Below are 20,827 nucleotides of genomic sequence, written 5' to 3'. Positions count from 1 at the left end.
GAGAGCAGAGAAACCACAAAGTCTCAGACCCACCAATCTTATACTTCTATATTTCCAGAGTAAACGCAGGCGTGTACTGTGTACATCAGCATACAATACACCGCAACCGTCAAAAGGACACATGATGCATGCAGATATGTATCATGATGTACAACCATGTTTAAGCATCTCTGTCCTGAGGAGGTATAAATAACAAGCAAACACTTATTCATGTTTACTTTCCTCAAGCAGCACAGATCTCAACTTTCTTCAGCTAACGGATCTAGATTTTAAATATAAATGTTGGCTGAGGTCACTTTTTAGAAATATGTTACAGAAACATTGTAGTATTGGACTTCTCAAGTTCTCAGACTGTGACACGATTCCAACTTTTTCTAGCAAATTTCAGAGGCCTTCTCATAAAGAAACTGTGGCGTGAGTATGTGAGAAACAGAAAAGTTCCTCCAAAGCTGTTAGTTGTCGAGTGAGACTCGGGCGCGACTGATAAACTTCCTGTGTTAACTGACAGCGCTTGCAAGAAACACGAATGTGCATGCAGCAAACAGTCAGGAAACAAAAACAGCAAACTAGATCTTTTCATGAACAACAAAAAACTTCACACGTTAGGCTTGTTGTCAACTGAAATGTGATGCTGCATCTGATGATCACCAACGTTTATCAAAATATATTCCCACAAACACAAAACCCCAACAACAGAGTTCAATCTTTAAACAGATCCTTTAGCTAGTTTTGTCATTTAATATTAGAAGAGAATATTTTGAGAAACATAAAGCTGGAAATGTAAAAGATCACACTAACCCGCTCTTCCAGGACATCTACAGCTTTAAGAACTTTTCATTATTGATTCAAAAAGCTTTCCTGCATTTCTCTTCTTCTCTGTTGCAGTAGGCTGAGAAACTGAGAAGCTTTTAACTGTATGAGGCATAAAAAGCTTCACCTACTTCAAGAAATTCAGATGTGGTTAAGAAAATTCTTACAGTTTAAACAAAATAGATAATATCAGTATGAAATGTAGAGGTATATATATGTATATATTATAGATGACAGGGTTTAACGAGTCTGTAATAGGAGTGGACAGATATTAAGCCTGCAGTTCATCACATACTTTATTACGCCAGGTCCGATCTTTAATCTCCCTCTGATATCCACCAGCTGACTACATTAAATTAATAAAATAAATAAATATATAAATAAATAAACATTTGTCTTGAACAAATAAAATTTAACAAAAATATTTTAAAAGGCTGCTAACTTGTTAACTTTCAGGTCACAGTGAAAAAAGTTGTGATTGGTTGTAAAAATATTTATAAATCCAAATGGAAATGAAAGAATAATTCTCTTCACTCGTACCCAGTTCCGCTAAGCCTCAAGGTCTAAAACACACAATATAATCTCACACAAAATTGTTTTGTGTCATGAAATAACATTTGACCTAGAAAGCGTCTGAATCCAAATGTGTGTATTTACAGACCGCTGTGCTGTTGATGGTGTAGTGAGGTTAACCAGTGAAGCACTCACTAACCCACAGACCTGTGGTTTTCAGATCCAGCCAAGAAATTTCAGTACACCCCTTACACAGCGAATCAACCATCGTGAAATGTCTTTTTACGTGTACTTCTCCATCTTCTATATGTGTGCATGTATAACTTTGCATAGAAAAAGACCCTCAGTTCTTCAGATCTTTAATACAAAATAAAATAAAATAAAATCTTCTAAAACAGCAGATGTAGTCTACAGTAAGTGCTAATGACATACAGTAAGAGTAAACTTATTGACTCACCCCTGGTAAAGCATGACTGGTAGGATGAAAAGCTCTCAAAGATGCTGTTTGAAGCCATGGTGAGGGGCTGCTTCTGGGAAACACCATCCACTACTTCTAACTTGATCTGGCTCTTAATTTTGACCGGCTCTGTTCTTTGCCCTGAAAAGTTTAATGATACAGCCATGATGATGTTTTGAATACAGCCATGAAGTGCATGCTGAAAGCAGAAAAGGTCTAAATTTGACATTCTCCATTCTACACACTGCCCCAAATCTGAACAAAATCCCCAGCATACACACCCACACCCTCAGCCACATGATTATCCAATGCTTCTCCAGTCGTGGTGTCAGGGCAGTTGTGTCCTTGGGTGTTGTGCATGGTTGAGAGACAGTGCAGATAGTGATCGGCGGTCAGACTGCGGTCGACTGATGCTTACCCTTGTGCAAAACAGAAGGAGCAGAAATGTGTCGCTGTGGTTTCTTTTTTTTCTTGCAGTAATCCGGGTGATTCACACTGACTTCTGCACATACACTCAGCAGCCTCCTTGTTTCAGTTTCTTCTGGTTCTCTCTCTTTAGCTATATTCAACTTTTTTTTTTGGCTCAGAGAAACGTGACTGGTCACAGTTTTGGTTTGTGGTATTAGTGGCCCATGGAAAGCTTTACCCAACCCAGGCAACAAGTTTAACTCTTCCTTTCTATAAAAAAAACCCAACCTAACCCTTTCTGCTCCAGCCCCATTGGATTACTATGGTCACATGTTCTGCTGTGGAGCCAATTTCATTCAGACTCTTTTTTAAAGCTGCTTTTCTTTTGTATAATCAGGTGCCATAATAATCTATTACCTTTCTTGCTGTCTGCATTCACACATGAAAACTGATCTATTTTTGTGTAATATGTAACAATAAAAAAAAAAAGCTAGCAGAAGCGTAAAAACAATGGCAATGTTTTAAAGTTGCAAAGTAGGTGTGCGAATGTGAATGAGGCAGTAATAGAGAGGCAAGTCAGTCTGCAACCAGTCTACCCATGCAAATCCCTCTCCAGGACAGCACACAATTAGCTCTCTGTCTGTACCCTCATTTGGCAGCTTCAGCTTGTCAAAATTTACATGCCATTTTTATCGTAACCCTTTCATCAACTTATTTTGCAAGCAAAGTTTGTGCTTTCATATTTACTCACTTATAATATAGTCACATTCATCATGTGACTATATTATAAGTGAGTAAATATGAAAGCACAAAATTTGCTTGCAAAATAAGTTGATGGGTCTGTCAAAATAAGGTCTGTCAAAATGTTCTATCTGTTGCTGATGATATGCTCATTTCACTAAAATGCGTGGGTGCTTAGGATGAATTACAAGCAGCTAATATGTGTGTCCGTAAGCTCACACGGGAGCTCTGTGTGTCAAAGGACAGATTAAGTCATTATGAACGTTTAATTTTGTTCAAAGAACACCATGTTCTACAAGGCCTCTGGCAAACCCTCAACCCCCATTATATCACACTCAGACACCTGCGTCCACTTCCAGTCTCTACGCCCCCACTTGTAACGTACCCTCGCACACCTCCACCTCCACCACGCCCCCAGCACATGCCAAACACACCCACACCTGTGCTCACTTTTCCACACAACAATTTGGGCATCGGGTCAAGTATGGTGGGGCGGAGTGTGGCAGTTCGCAATAGCGTGTGCGGCCAGCTGCTGCCACTCCCTCTCAGGTTTCCAACTTGGACTCAGATACACTTTGGGACATGGAGACACTCAATGGCCATCTGAGTCATATTTTTGAGGTTGCTAGGCCTCTGCTTAGATTAATCACTAATACTTTCATCATATGTGTGGAGTACACTGGAATTGTTCTTGTGCAGCTTATCAGCTCTACAGCATCTTATAGCATTTTATTCACAAGATTCATAAGATGTCCATCATTTCACTGATGAAAAGATCAGTCTGGATCAACAACAAACTCATTCCATTTTAAGCCATTCGTAGGTATAAGTGGATGACACAAGAGCTGAAACTTCCTGTCCTGGTGAGTCCAGTGATTGGCATTTGAGTTTGATTTCATCTAATCCACCCTTAGCGTTCCCTGGCAGGCAAATTAATTATTAATTAACCATAAAAAAGTGTTTGTCCAGATAAAACAACGGTTCCTAACACCTTTGAATCAAATACTGTACTGATCAAACTGGTGAATCTCTGGTGATTCCTGGGTCTGGAAAAAAAAAAAAAAAAAAAAAAATTGATGCGAATTCAAGGGAAATCTTCAAGTCAAGAAGTCAAGAAACTTTAATTCAGTGCTACGTTAAACATCACAGAACTAGGAACCGAGTAAGCTACAGTAACACAGTGCTACAAAGTGCATGTGTGCAAACGTGTGCAAACAACACAAGCTTCCTGCTATACATTTCTTAAAAAGACAAAAACCCTACTGCGTATATCACGCAATCCCAGTCGTTTTGTAATGTTTACTTGAACTATGTGTGTTACAATATCATATGAATCAAAGAAGACTCAGCAAGATCAGCATCAGCATTTTTATTTTAACAGCAATGTTAGACATTTTTGTCTTGCTGAGTGCAAATGTAATGTAGAGACGGGCAGAAACCAGGCAGCACACACACACACACACACACACACACACACACACACACACACCGAGCATCAAGCAAAAATGGGAATATGCTACACATGTAATAGTAATGTAAATGTGGAAAAATATCATGTATTTATGGCAGGATGTGTGTACGGCAAAAATACATGACAATTATTTAGTTTAGCATGTTAAAGTTTTTTGTTTTTGTTTTTTTGTTTTTATTTTATTATTCACAAGAATTTATATTACCCAGACAATTCTATGGTATTTATATGATGGTAATCAAAAGACAGGGAAATTCTCAGACAATTATTTTGTATCATTTAATTTATTATTTTCTGTTCAACTTTAATATTTAATTCAATTCAATTCAATTTATTTGTGTAACACTTTTCACTATTCACATTGTCTCAAAGCAGCTTTACAGATGTTTAAGATTAAGTTACTGTTTATCTCTAACATTTATCCATAATGAACAAGACTGAGGCGACGGTGGTGAGGAAAAACTCCCTGAGATGATGTGAGGAAGAAACCAGACTCAGAAGTGAACCTCATCCTCATTTGTGTATTGGACTGGACAGGAAATAATGTCAATGTAAATAATGTCCTTTCTACAACAGTTTGTATTTGAGAAGAATTAAGCATCCAAGAAGCTTTTTTCATATTTTAATTTCCAACTTCACCACAGACCCAAAATGAATTCTTCAAATGTTCACTGATGAAGACCCGACCACAACGCTGACGCAATAGTAGTTCAAAGTCATTGTAATTAATATATTATAGCATTAATATATGTGTTATTTGTTATATATATGAAGCTGATAAGCTATAAGTAAGTATGAATGTGGAACTACTTTGAGACCAGTGTGACTTTTTGACCTCTAAAGACACGACACGTACACTGCCATCTGCGGCTTCCTGGGAGATTCTTGGTTTAAAGTCTTACAGGGGAAGGGTCAGGAAGGATTATTGTTAAACAAACACTCTATTCCAAAAGTATTCATGTACATATTATTCATTTACTTATTTTGTGATTCATCTGGTTATTAAAATCCATGGTGTTGTCCGCTGGGCGTTAATAAACTAGCTTTAACTGAGATAATATACATTATTGATAGTGCAAAAATACAAGAAATCAGAAGGACAAAAACAGAACATGGCGGTCTGAAAGGGTCGTGTTTGATCTCCAGGATACACAGCTGTATAAGTCCATGTCTCCTGCTGTGTTCCCACAGCTTGCTGTGTTTCTGGGGTTCTGTTTCCCGTTCTCGAAAACTGTAGGGATCTTAGTATGGAGCTGAGAACATGTCATACATCAGAAACTAACAATGTACTGTGTACTATCAGTACTGTTTCTGTACCTCCACAAAAGAATTTGATCAGGTTTTGTGTGTTAGAGACATACAAACCAAATCTAACAGCTTTACTGAACTGCTAACTGAAACCCATCTGCACTTTCTACCTATAAAAAGTGCCGTCTAAAGTGTTTCGCTGTCTGGAGGTGTGGTGAGTTCCTATTGGACCAAACAAGTATTAATATTCATTTAACTATTCCTCTTACACACACACACACACACACACACACACCACTTCTATACCTCTTCCAAATCTTTACATACCCACACATACACATACTGTACACACACTCATACACACACATACCTCTTCTATGCCTTTTCCTCCTCTTTACACATACACACACACACACACACACACACACACACACACACACACACACACAGACACCACTTCTATACCTCTTCCAAATCTTTATATACCCACGCACGCACACACACACACACACACACACACACACACACACACACACACACACACACACACACACACACAACAGGACAAAACCAGAGAACAATGAGGAAACCCATATGATCCTGGGGAGAACATGCACAACAGTGTGAACCAGGCTTAGGGTAGAGTCCCCTAAGCCTACTGTAGGTAAGGACCCTGGAGATATAAAGCAGCAACACTAACTACTGCACCACCATGTCACCCTAGGGCATTATTCTCACCTTGGGTCACAGCAAAGTCAGAAACAGAACTTTCACAAACTTACACTCAGATCGTATTTTAAAGCAACGAGGAGTAAAGAAAGGGGGAAGGCATGGTGAAAGAGGAAAGGGAGTAGGAGAGGGGAGCAATGAGAAGACTTTATGAGAGAAGAGGGAGTGAGAGTGAGCCAGAGAGCACCTGCTGAGATTCTCATCTGTGTGGGAGGATGAGTCAGGACATTGGCAGCGTGTGTACATCTTGAAACAGACAGAACAGCAAACTGTGAGAATTCCCCTTCTGGACACTGTTCCTGTCAATCCACAATCCACACCATTAAACCTCCCCTTGACAAGAAGTGCATTGTAGGTAAATTATGCATCAAAAAGATATCAGATAATAATCTGCAGATATTAATAAGATTATTAAACTTATTATTAACATATCTGTTGCTTGGATCTTTTTAATTTACAGAGCTGTGGGGCAATGAATGAATATGGAATTTCCCTCCAGCTTCTAGACAGGATCATTAAAATGGGTTTGCTTTTGAATCACTCAATACCTCCTATATAGTCACTAAAATAGCATTCAAGTATTCATGTTTTGTCCTTGGGGAGGTGATGTAGACAACAAAACTGACAAAGACAATCTGTCCTACATGATCTAAAACTGTCAGAGTGTCTAACAAAACACACTGCTCTTTGTACAGTTGTTTGTGAACAGTAAAAACTGGCAGTGAGGATCGGCCCACGTTTACTACGTCTAAGCCTGTGATGTCTGATGAACTGAATGATTATTACAGCCGTTATGGTTGCTAACTTTTATTGTTATACGTACTCAGTTCTAGTGTCACTACTTTAACTAGATGACTTTAATCCAGACAAATCAATGTTTCTCATAAAGTCCTCTGAATAAGTTGCCGTATATAAGAACTGGAATTAAAGAGAGAGTAATGGGGGTGAAGGAAAAAATGACACGAGTAGTGAGAATTGTAAAAGTGCCGAGTCGGTGTCTCCGTTGGGAGTTAATCGACTTACTGGCAGCCTGCAGCTGACTTCAAACAGCGATGATGCCTAAAGTATTTAAAACATAGTCTGGATTTCAGATGATTTTATCACCTAGATCCACAAGCAGCAAAGTGAAAGCATTGCTTTTGTTTCTATTTAGAACAAGTCTTAGTGATTTTTATTTATCTGACCCATAAATCTGATGTTAAAGCCAGATTTGCTCTGCTGAGTAAATATATCTGATAATAATGCTGTCTGGTGGAACTCTGACGAGAAAATGAGGAAATATGTGACTGTGTTTATCCGTAGAGACTTTGTGTGTATTCTGAATATTTACTTTTTTATCTTTCTAGGAACAAAATAGATAGGAAAAAGATGATTAGGTTGATGGTAAGATGGTAGCTATGGTTAAGATTAGTGTTCAGTGTGCAGTTTATTTATTTATTCTGTTTATTTAGAATAATAGAGTAGGTGTATGTGTATCTGTAAATAAGCCAGTAAGAGAAAGAGAAATGGAAAGCTTAAGGTATGTGTGGATATTTTACCAAGTGCTGACATAATCAAAGTGTGAAGCACGGACAGTAACATTAATAACTGTCAGTTGCTCTGCCTCTAGCTTGCCACACACTGAAATGTGAGACCAGGTGAAGCAACAGGAGGAGAAATAAGAGAACGCCTCTCCCTTGTGCTCTCAACAAAGGCAACTGGCTTGCTTTGATTCTCAAACGTCCACCATTAATGTGAAGAAGCCAAAACGCCTGAGTCACTGAGAGCCCCAGGGGAGAAGAACATATGAGTGACCCACAGTGATTACACACAGAGTCTGAACTCCTTCGTCACCCGCACTCTGAAATTATTTACAAAGGAGTCTTCTTACCAAATGGTAGTTAGAAAACAGATGCATGTTTTATGCCACCGCCAGACATTAAACTCTGCTTCCTGGTGTATATCCATCATTTTGATTTAAATAGAATACAACCGAGTTAGATTTTGCTTACTGCTTAGTTCCAGGGCCTGCATTAAAGCTTTACTTTGTGAATGTTCAGAGGGTGTTGAACAGTAACTCCACATTTATGCAAGGACTGAATATGTGTTGATAAAAGCAAGGAGGTCATGTGCAGACAGCAGTGAAAGGCTCTTAACAGAATGTGAGATATAGCGGCCAGACATGACCTCAGGAGGTCTGGATTTGATCATATAAATTATAAGTAGGTCAAAAACTTAGATAAAAGCTGATATGCTGGACAACACAATACAGTGTGTAAAGGAACAATGTTTTTGCATTTTCTACCCATGAATATTCAGCAGTTACAGCTCAGAAATGTCTTTTTTACTGTCACAGAGAGGATATTTGATCCCCAGAAAAAAAATAAACCACAGAATAAGTCACAAAAAAGAAACGCTTTGATTTTACATAATTTACACCGATATAAGAAGCAGCTTTAAAGTTCCACACTTCACAAATCTTAACCAGTATGCAGAGCCACCTACTTGCAGTCATTGTATAGCCTGTAACTAACACTGACTGATGATGTCACTGATGAATAATTGTCCAGCCACCCCATTTCTCCAGCAAACAGCAACTGGTGATGAGACAGCAGTTAAAGGTCTAGAATTCAGGGAAGAGTGAGACAGCCTTTGTCTACACCAGCATGTAAGATGTGTCTGTTAGCAGGGATATTCAGAGGGATGTTTATTACTCTGTCATCTCTGTAATCTGTAATCTGTCATCTCTCTCTCTCTCTCTCTCTCTCTCTCTCTCTCTCTCTCTCTCTCTCTCAAACACACACTCTCTCTCTGTCTTTCTCTCTCTCACACACACACACTCTCTCTCTCTCTCTCTCTCTCTCTCACACACACTCTCTCTCTCTCTCTCTCTCTCTCTCTCTCTCTCTCTCTCTCACTCTCTCTCTCTCACACACACGCTCTCTCTGTGTGTCTCTCTCTTTCTCTCTCTGTCTCTCTCTCACTCTCGCTCTCTCTGTCTCTCTCTCACTCACTCACACTCTCTCTCTCTTTCTCTGTCTCTCTCTCTCTCTCTCTGTCTCTCTCTCTCTCTCTCTCACTCACTCACACTCTCTCTCTCTTTCTCACTCTCTCTCTCTGTGTCTCTCTCTTTCTCTCTCTGTCTCTCTCTATCTCTTTCTCTCTCTCTCTCTCTCTCTCTCTCTCTCTCTCTCTCACTCACACTCTCTCTCTCTATCTCACTCTCTCTCTCTCTCTCTCTCTCTCTCTCTCTCTCTCTCTCTCTCTCTCTCTCTCTCTCTCTCTCTGTGACCCTGGGTTCAGAAGTGTTCCTTGAGTTTACTTGAGTAAGAAAAACAATCAGACAGATGTGAATATTCTCACACACAGATTTCTCATCGTCATTCCAGTAAATGTATATAACGATCCTCCTTTACTCACCAGTAGAAACACATGTGAGTCACTGGAAACATGACAGAAAAAAAAAGTACCTGAATTCTGTCAGAGTTTATTACAGCATCAGAAGGGCTCGCCTCTCATAGATACGCTCTAGAAATGTAAATGTAATTTTTTTTAACTTGTTTATGTCTACTGTCTGAAGAAGTGTCATTTCTCTGAGGTTTATGCAATACTAGTGTATATGCACTTACAGGCCACTTTATTAGGAACACCTGTACCCCTTGTTCCTATAAAATTCGCCCATATCCCTGAGGCTAATGACTGGTGTCAGTAAAATTTTAACTGTAGGTTTAACTACTAAGTGAAGGAGATTATAGACAGTAGTCATTCACTGAAGATCTGGACGAGGTCAAGAACCTGTGTGCTTCAGGACAGGTACCCAGTGATTGGATTGCTGTGAGATCTAAGACAATGACATCAAAACCCTATATTAAAGTGGGGTAACATGTGCATAAAACAGATGATCTGAACCCAAGAATACTGCCAGTGTTCATGCTGGCATAAAAAGTGCAGCATAAAATAATAGAAGAGAACTGTCTGGATGTTCCAGTAGGAGAATAAACAAGCTCCAGTTAGTCCAGAACGCAACAACTAGTGTCCTAACTAGAACCAGAAGATATGAACATATCACCCCTATCCTATCCTCATTGGAATGGCTTCCAGTCAAGTTTCACATTGATAATAAAATACTATTACTAAGCTATAAAGTACTTAATGGTCTCACGCCACAGTACCTGAGTGATCTTTTGTTTTTTATGATTCATTCCATCCCAGGAAGCCCTCATGTCTGTGTCACCTTCTGGTTCTAGCCTTTTAGTTATGCTGTCATAGCTAGTCTTGCCGAAGTCCCTGTCTGCACTTTGCACATAATTTACATTGTCCATCACCTGATTACAACCATAATTAACAATTTTTCTCCTCTTTCTCACTATCTCTCTCTGTCGAGCTATATATGCCTCCCTGTGTTCCGAGTTCCTAGCCTGATCGTCTCTTCTTACGGAGCTACTTCGTCAATCCTGATGTTCTACCCCTGGTTTGAGTCTCGTCACCCAGTGGTCATCTTGCCAGTGATTGCATGGTCTTGCATGGTCAGCCAGTGTCTCATGGGATTGTTGTGGATGGAGCCGCCCAGAGACTGTCATGCCTTCTTTGAACCAATGTTGTGTCAGTCAGCTGTATGGTCTGGTCTTTATCAGCGATCAGGTCTGTGCGGAACTCAGAGTTTACGATGATCCATTAGTTCCTCAGGAGCTCTCGGTTGTAGAAAAGACATTATTTACATTTAAATTATTTACTGTAGCGTGTCACCTAAATGACTGTGAGGTTCCCTTCTGAGACTGGTTCCTCTAAAGGTTTCTTCCTCTTATCATCTCAGGGAGTTTTTCCTAACCGCTGTCTCCTCTGGCTAGTTCATTAGGGATAGGGATAGATATATAGATATATATTTTAATTTAATATTTTTTTAATTAATTTTAATCTTTAATTGTATATATTAATTAATTTATTTTTATTGTTATTTTTCTTCTTCTTCTTCTTCTTCTTCTTCTTCTTCTTCTTCTTATTATTATTATTATTATTATTATTATTATTATTATTATTATTATAAATGTATTTCTTGTTTTTTCCTCTCTTCTGTTTCCATACTTCTGTAAAATTACTTTGAGACAATGGAAACGTTTAAAAGCTCTATACAAATAAATTGAATTTGAATTTGAACTGGGAGGCAGAGTCATGGGATCCCTGAGAAACCAGCAGCTTTTGAACACAATTTTGTAGTGTTTATCAAACCTAGTTCATTTTAGAAGCCTAGCTGCTGCATTCTGGATTAATTGCTGTTTCTTGATGGATTCGGTGGAGCTATCAGCTAGAAGTGCATTACTGTAATTTAATTTAGAGGACAGAAATGCATGAGGTGACTTTACATCCCATATTAAGAGCATATTTCTCATCTTGTCAATATTTCAAAGATGAAAGAAAGGTGCTGGAGCAATATTGTGCTTTAGCTCTTTATCTCGAATGAATTCTCTTCTGGTAGGATTCTGACTTTTGTGTACTATCTGAAAGAAAAAAAAAGCTCCTGACATTTGCTGGTATTCAAGGTCTGTGTGAACTAGTGTTAATGTATTTACTGATAGAGACTTCAAAGCACATTTGTTTGTTGCTCTTGATAAAGACATCTGCCAAATGCTTTTGGATATGTAATCAAATATTTTAGCTAACAGACAGGTTTATTTTAGAGTTAATAAATCACTGTACAGGGGGCACGGTGGCTTAGTGGTTAGCACGTTCGCCTCACACCTCCAGGGTCAGGGTTCGATTCCCGCCTCCACCTTGTGTGTGTGGAGTTTGCATGTTCTCCCCGTGCCTTGGGGGTTTCCTCCGGGTACTCCGGTTTCCTCCCCCAGTCCAAAGACATGCATGGTAGGTTGATTGGCATCTCTGGAAAATTGTCCCTAGTGTGTGATTGTGTGAGTGAATGAGTGTGTGTGTGTGTGTGCCCTGCGATGGGTTGGCACTCCGTCCAGGGTGTATCCTGCCTTGATGCCCAATGACGCCTGAGATAGGCACAGGCTCCCTGTGACCCGAGGAAGTTCGGATAAGCGGTAGAAGATGAGTGAGTGAATGAAATCACTGTACAATTCAGACAAATTACTTAAGTTCACTAACTGTTGGCCGATATGACTCGGTATAAATTAATATAATTTTGTCATTGTATTCTTCCATCTGTCCCACATTTGAAAGTATAACCTTGGTCTTGGGCATTGTCTTCACTAAATCTGGTCTTGGTCTTTGTATGTTGCCTGTTTCCATGTACAACATTTGAAGAAAAGCAACTTCCTTTTGTAGAACAGTTTAAATATTGGTTATTGCACAGGAATTAAATCATGAAATCTGTCATTAGGCTTCATTGCATTAGTTAAAATTGTAAATGATCCACGACTCACCCCTAATTGGCTGGGGCTCTATGACCTTAGTGCAGCTTTTGATATCAGAAATTGTAAGACTAGAAAGAAATTGTTATTAGTTTGTATATGTAAAGTGACTTTTACACGTCACATCTACAGACGTCAGACTTATTATTGTACTGTATATGCTGCATCTGGGAAACATCATTTGTAAACATTCTTTTAGTTCTATTATTCTATTACATTGCCATGCTAAAGAATGTGTAACAGACTATAGATTTAGTAGATGTTTCTTAACTTCCTCCTACTTACTTCTGACTAGACAGAAATACTTCTTCTAGGACAAGATGTAGCCACAAGCAAGATTTTTGATTACATGATAATTTAGGACGGCCTTAGTAAAAGACCTTGGTGTGATTATTGACACCAGTCTCTCATTTGATAGCTCATGTAGATAATGTTACCACTATAGCCTTTTATTTTAGATCAGAAATATTACTAAGAAAAGACATATGTTACTACATGAGGCAAAAGCCTACCACATGCGTTTGTGCTTTCGAAGATGACCCTTTATAGTGAATTGTGCTCACACACAAAACAAATTTGATTTGGAACATCTAAAGCATCGTGTATATACACAATATGACAGAAAGACTAATAATAAGAATTTAGAAACAGAAATATACGGAAGATACAATAAAGCTTAAAGTAGAACAAACATGGTACAGGTACTGTACTATGTACAGCTATGCAGCAGGGGAATACAATGTGTTGGTCTACAATGGGACGTGTAAAGGTAATAAAATAAATGAGTGAATTTATATTGCATGTAAGAGTATATACAGTGGAAAATGGCGTTAAGAGGGTTTTTAGATGCAGTAAATCTAAAATCCCTCTGTTCTTGAGGGAGATGGCCTATGGGAAGAACGTGCTCTTGTGTCTAGATGTTCTGGTGCTCCCAGAACTTGTGGACAGGATGCGTAGGGTCTGAAATGATTCTTCTGAATTTCTTTTAGAAACCAGCTCCAGTTATTCTGGGATGCACCATCTGGGTCCTTACTAGAACCAGAAATATGACTTCAGCACACTACAGCATTCATAATATGAATATGGCTTGGACACAAATCCTCAGTGAAGTTTGTTCATCACATATCCCAAGTTTGGAGGTTGGGGTCAGAGTGTAGAGTCTGCACCCCTGGAGCAGAGAGGGATAAGGGCCTTGCTCAAGGGCCCAATAGTGGCAGCACTGAGGCTTGAACCCTGAGCCTCCAACTCATCAACCCAGAGCCTTAACTGCTTGAGCCACCATTGTCCCACAGTAAAGACTTTTTCTATAATAGCTCTCTCTTGTATCCTGTTATCCAGACCTGCTAATTCATTCTGCTGCCCCACATCTTCTCTGGGCCTCATTCACCTGAAAATCAGTTGTTACTGGTCCTGTAAGGTTAGCCTGCAGATCACCATGGGTTCACTGTGAATGCTCTTCCTTAAATTTTCTTTTAACCCACTTCATACTACGTTGACTTTCTAGTAAACAGATATAAAAGAGAAGAGAAAGGATTTATAAATGCACTTTTCAGTGTCTCCCAGATGAAGATGCTTACCTATTGAATCTGGTTCGTCTCAAGGTTTCTTCCACTTGTGATAAATTGAATCTTATATCTGGATTTTGGTAAAAGCTGCTTTGTGAAAAAATCCAGTTAAAAGCTCTATATAAACAAAACTGAATTGAATTGGTGCAATTAATAAATAAAGTATAGCAAAGGTTTAGGTGGAAAAGGGATTTGATGTTTTTTGGCCTTGATCTTAGTTTTTTCTTTCGTTCTTTTGGACTTGATCCTGACTTGACCTTGAACTTCTTAAGTTTTGATTTAGTTTTGGCTGATAGTTTTGTGGCTCAACTCATTTCTATTCATGGACTTTTCTCCAGCCTGACTTTATATTAAACAAACAGCCCATCTGTATACATTTTATTATTATATAATGTATGCAGAAGATGCATGTATACTATTGATATCTCCATGGCTTTATTTTGCATACTGTAGAAATTACTCAATTTTCTGGCAATAATAAAAACTATGTTAGTTGTTATTATTCCATTAGGGTAACAGGCAATTTCCCCTTTCTAAAAAGTTTTGATTCACAATGATGGCACAACCAGCTATAGTCCAGAGTCACACTATTTATTTATCTATCTATCTATCTATCTATCTATCTATCTATCTATCTATCTATCTATCTATCTATCTATCTATCTATCTATTAAAATAAATAAATTTAATTTGGTTTAAACATTGTACAAACTACATATCTGAATGCATTGTGCACAGATAGATTGTGGTGCTATATCACTGTTATATTGCTATCTTGATTGGTTTTACACATATTTTTTTCTCTGTGCTCACTACGCTGCTGCTTAGTGGTTTAAAATGAATGGGTATTTGATGGAACAGGAGGTAAGACATGATCATGAAGCTGGTTTAAAATTGTGTTTATCCTGCTGCTTGCCTAGACCTTGTCTTGTTATATTTCAGAAGGTCTAACTTCGAAGATCTAGAGAACCTCTTTATCCTAATCAGAGTGGCTGTGGATCTAAAGCCAATCCTGGTAACATTGGCCAGAAGCATGAGAAATCACCCCATGAGTCATTGGTGCATCACAGGATGCAACTGCTCAATTTCTTGTAATTACTTCCAACTGCAGTTCCATGTTTTAGGGATGAATGTTTTTTTATGTCACCCTACTTCAGCCTAAGTAGGCTACTTCACCCAACTACAGTACAAACTATACACTACTGACTGAATTATTTTATCAGTTAATGTGCTTTAATCATAAAGACAAGGAATTGGCCAATATAAGCAAAGTTCACAAAAATCTTACATGGCTCTTTGGCAAATTATTGCCTGAAGTATTTATTATTTATTATTACAAGTCAGAAAATTACCAGAAACATGTCGGTTACACCAGTTTATGCAAATACTGTGGATCTGTGCCATATTTTTAACTAAAAAAATAGGAGCCTTTGTGTTTTATTCCTGTAAAATGGGGTAGTAAACTTTAGCCGACGTTTCTGCTCTGTACTGAATGTGCTGTAACACTGGACTGTTATATGACTCAGGACGTTGTATTTTTTCACTCACTAACAAAATACAATGACATATTCATTCAAATGCCAAATATAAAACACAGCCCTGCACAGACTCGCTTCTTATGGAATTGTATGACCTCAAAACAACTCGGTTCATTAGGGGAGTGTGTGATATCGATGGTGTTTACTTTGTTAATTAGTCCAATTTACAGAAGCTACCTTTAGAACAGCGGGTCACAATGTCTACATATACAATGACCCGAGAGCAATCTCCAAGCCAGACAGAGTATTTAAATGTTTTATACAAACAAGCAGGCTGGCACACATGCATAAACTTTATCTAATATACAAACTCACACTGTTGCTTGTTTGCTAGTGAAGACTAGTGTTTTCCTGCAGGTTAACCCTTAAATGTAAATACTTTGTAATGTGAAGGAGACATGGGGCAGTTCATATCGACTGCAAGCCTTCTCTTTCTGCCTGTTTGATTTGGAACAGCATGTGTGTTCATCATGTAATATTATATATTATCAATACCGTACATTTGTCGAATGGATATTATTATAGATCACTACCTTTGACTTGTACAACATAAATAGTGGATGTTATTAAATGACAAACATATGCTTTATACAGTATGGTCAAGCAATTTGATCTTTGGGAACTATGAATACATTTGTCTCTTTCTATTTCTATCTTCAAAAGACTATAAACAAGTAAGTAAGAAATGAGACCTGAAAGACTGATGAGGTGATATTTCTGAACGCTGTGATAAGATTTTACTTCCACATTCTGTCCTTCCTTTTCTTCCCCTTTCTCTCTCTCTCTCTCTCTCTCTCTCTCTCTCTCTCTCTCTCTCTCTCTCTCTCTCTCTCTCTCTCTCTCTTGCTAGTGCTACAAAGAGAGGAGTTTGACTAGGCATGCTGAATGAGATAATTGGCCCCCAGTGGACCAGTTATTGAGGGTGTGCAAGGAAGAAGGAGAAAGAAGGGAATGTAACACGTCCCTGAATTAAGGCCTGATATGCTTTCTATGTCGAACTATCAAAACACACACAGACACACACAAATAAATTATAAACACTAGACAAATTTATGTGGATGGCCTTACTCAAAAAAATGACTAAACATCCTTTTATCTATACTGTTTGACCATATAGTATACAATTGTAGAGGAGTAACATTATCGAGCTCTCTGGTGTCATCCAACAGAGGAGGAGTTACCTTTAGAGCTCTCTTAAGATTTTTTCTGCTCTTTTATCTTGTCTGTTTTATCCGTCATCCACATTTACATTTTACCTTTATACCATTTGGTCGATGCCCTTATCCAGAGCCATGAAGACCATCAAGTCTAAATCTAAAACTCTGTTAAGAGGAGATAAAGCAAGAAAAGTACACAGTTTTTTTTATATATGACATCTCTGGCTTGGTTATTAAAGAGTAAAATATATCTGTGAATCTACATCCAGATTTCTATGGCAATGTGTTGTTAAAAAGCTTTAAATGCATTTAATTCAAATAAGAAGCATTATTACATATACAGCAGTAATGTGTATAGATCTTGTTATGTATTTTTTTTATTTTCATCATCTGTCAAAGCTAAGATTAGCACAGCAACTTGCGCAACTGTTGTATTTAATTCAACATTTACGTCAATGAGTTATTTTTTAACCGCACCTTAGGGAGCTTTGAGTATTATCGCTTTTCTAAGTGTCATCCTCCGAGGAGCCGCAAACTCTAACGCTTCCTCTTAACGGGAAACAAACGGTTGCTTGGTGCTTCATGAATAGATGACTACTTCCTGAAGGCCCCAGTGGGGCCAATCTGCCTGAGTAATAAATCCATCATTGCCTATCATCGTTAACATCATCATCATCTTAACAGGGTGTAGAAAAAAATGCTGAGAGTTTTGGGATTGGTGGCTCATTAAAAGATTAGCTCAACACTAATGGTACAAACAATAGCAGCAACTCAATGTATTATGATGACCAATGAACAATAAGAATGAAAGTGAGTCGTACGCTGATCATCTTTCGTCATGCAAAAAGCCGAAATGCCTGAATGTTTCCTCTTAATTTTGCAGTATGTGGGACAGTTCGAATGTGAACCAAGCAGAAATTTGTTGCAATTATGAAGAAGAAACATTTCTCTAGATTTCTTACAGCTGTGATGACAACAGGGAGAGAATGATATGGTGGTACAGCAGTGATCCTTGTCCTAGCTCAGTTTACTCCCATGATCTCTTTGGGTTCTTCTGTTTTCTTACAACTTCCAAAAAAACATACAGTATTATCAGTAGGTGGATTGGCTTTCCTAATTTGTCCTAGGTGTGAGTGTGTGTTTTTGGGATAGAGATCTGCAGCGACCCTGACATGGTGACCTGGATAATGTGCTTACTGAAAATGAATGAAATGAGGTGTGAGATAAGCTATGACTGCTAAACCTACAGTATTTGTAACCCAGAATATTTAAACAAACATGCTGAGAGTTGAGAATCGCTTTAAAGACCAATATGGGAATTAAAGAATAGATACAAAAATTTAACTCTGGCATCTCACGCTTATTCTGTATAAATAATTTCTTTGTGTTTGTGTACGTGTATGTTTTGTCTGAACAATTAGTAGCTCATTGTGCCATATGAGTCATTAATGCAATATATATATGGGGGTGTTGTGCACATTCTTTGGCCACCTGCCTTTTTTTCTCTCTTGTTCAGTCTTAAGGAGACAAAAGATGTTAAATACCAAATGCTTCTCTAACACTGACACAGTGCAAGCGGACGGGTTGTATCAGTGTGTGGGTTTCTCACACGGTAATTACTCCATGCCTCGCCCTTCTGACACATGATCACCATGCAGCCATAAAGCACTGTAATTACAGCTAACACACATGCACACACACCAGCGCTTCCAGGCACACACACGCGCACACACACACACACACACACACACACACACACACACACACACACAGTCTCCGTAATTATTCCTACACACACGCACACACATACACACACACAGATAATCTGCCTATAGTGTAATTACAGACAGCCTTGCCTCCAAGCGTGCCAAAACGGGAGCTAATCAGCCAGCTAGCAGGTGTGAAGTATCATATTTTAGGTGAGTGAAGCTCACCTGCATTTCTCCTCAATGGAGATCCGAGAAGAGCGTGTATTAGAGGGAAAGGAAAACACAGCACCTGCAGCTAGAGAGAGTAAAGAAGAAGTAACTGCATAAGGGAGGAGAAAGAAATGCTAGTCCCATCTGTATAGTCCAGCACTACCTCTGTTTTTACTGCAATCATCAATCATTTACAGTTTAATAGATAGATTTAGATTGACTTAAAGTTAACTAAATTGTTTCGGCCTCCAAATCAAATTTACATTTACATTTTACATTTACATTTACAGCATTTGGCAGACGCCCTTATCCAGAGCAACGTACATAAGTGCTTAAATCTCTAACATTGAATACATTAATGCTGGCTCACTAAGATACATACTTAAGATACCATGAGTTTAAAACATTTGTTCAAAGTTACAATGAAAAAGTGTCAAAGGTTTTTTTTTTTTTATTTATTTAAATGCGAAAGATAAGGAAAGAAGTGCTAGTTGAAGTGTTTCCTGAATAAGTAGGTCTTCAACCGCCGCTTGAAAATATCCAGTGACTCAGCTGTCCGGACCTCTAGGGGAAGTTCATTCCACCACCTTGGTGCCAGTACAGAGAAGAGTCTTGTAGTATACTTGCCTCTTACCCTGAGAGATGGTGGAACCAGTCGAGCAGTGCTGGTAGATCAGAGGGTGCGGGGTGCAGTGTGAGGAGTGATGAGGGCTTTGAGGTAAGAGGGAGCTGGTCCATTTTTGGCTTTGTAGGCCAGCATCAGTGTTTTGAATCTGATGCGTGCAGCTACCGGAAGCCAGTGGAGGGATCGCAGCAGCGGGGTGGTGTGTGAGAACTTTGGCAGGTTGAAAACAAGCCGGGCAGCTGCATTTTGGATCATTTGCAGAGGACGGATTGCGTTCATAGGGAGACCTGCCAGCAGTGCATTGCAGTAATCCAGTCTAGAAATGACAAGAGACTGAACAAGTACCTGAGCAGCCTGTGTGGACAGAAATGGCCGAATCCTTCTAATGTTGTAGAGAAGAAACCGACATGAGCGAGTCACATTAGCAACATGAGAGGAAAAGGACAGTTGATTGTCCATGGTTACCCCAAGGTTGCGAGCTGTGGCTGAAGGGGAGATCAGATCGTTGTGAAAGGATATAGCAAGATCATGACCTGGGGATGAATCACCTGGGATGAAGAGCAGCTCAGTTTTGCTAGGATTAAGCTTTAACTGATGAGCAGTCATCCATGATGAAATTTCTGCCAGACATGCAGAGATCCGGTCAGAAGCTGTGGTTTCTGAGGGTGGGAAAGAGAAGATAAGTTGTGTATCATCAGCATAGCAGTGGTAAGAGAACCCATGTGAGGAAATAACTTCACCAAGAGAGTGAGTATACAGGGAGAAAAGAAGAGGACCAAGTACTGAGCCTTGTGGGACGCCAGTGGAGAGTCTGCGTGGAGCAGATGTCACTCCCCTCTATGTTACCTGATATGAACGTCCTTCCAGGTAGGAAGCCAACCATTCCCAAGCTGATCCGCAAATCCCAAGACTCCTGAGGGTGGCTAAGAGAGTCTTATGGTTGACCGTATCAAACGCTGCTGAAAGGTCAAGGAGGATAAGGACGGATGAGAGCAGCATCTAGCAGCATGTAGTTTCTCAGAGACATCTAAAAGGGCTGTCTCTGTGGAATGAGCTGCTTTAAAGCCAGACTGGTTGGGGTCTTGGAGGTTGTAAATTTATAAACTAAACTTGGATTGAAAGATGAATTGAAAATTTACTGCACAAAAATAATGACAGGGACAGAAATATACAGACAATGTTTTTGCGGAAAGGTTGTTGTGGGTAACTGAGGGCATCTGATTTGAATATATATGTAGGAAAGAAAGGCAGCTTTGTGCCAGTATCCAGACGGTATAGGATGTAAATTCCAGGATC

The 20,827-nt window shown here is 39.0% G+C and overlaps 1 protein-coding gene and 1 pseudogene across 6 annotated transcripts in view; both read right to left on the bottom strand.

Moving 5' to 3' along the window:
- runx1 (RUNX family transcription factor 1) overlaps positions 1-2,422 on the bottom strand; it is a 38,833-nt gene extending 36,411 nt beyond the window's left edge. For 3 of the 6 annotated variants that reach the window (XM_060860077.1, XM_060860071.1, XM_060860073.1), the window contains exon 1: positions 1,781-2,053. Coding sequence is in view for 4 of the 6 variants with exons in the window: in XM_060860071.1 (XP_060716054.1) it covers positions 1,781-2,009 (229 nt within the window). In the remaining 2 variants the exon portion in view is untranslated. The other 3 variants (XM_060860075.1, XM_060860072.1, XM_060860079.1) reach the window with 3 other exon arrangements.
- A 16,986-nt stretch (positions 2,423-19,408) lies between these two features.
- LOC132839814 (uncharacterized) lies at positions 19,409-20,491 on the bottom strand (annotated as a pseudogene).
- Between the last annotated feature and the right edge of the window lie 336 nt (positions 20,492-20,827).

The sequence above is a fragment of the Tachysurus vachellii genome, chromosome 24, assembly GCF_030014155.1.
Source record: "Tachysurus vachellii isolate PV-2020 chromosome 24, HZAU_Pvac_v1, whole genome shotgun sequence".
NCBI classification, from domain to species: domain Eukaryota; kingdom Metazoa; phylum Chordata; class Actinopteri; order Siluriformes; family Bagridae; genus Tachysurus; species Tachysurus vachellii.
The sequence above is the reverse complement of the archived record's forward strand: the minus strand, read 5'-3'. Positions and strand labels throughout refer to the sequence as shown.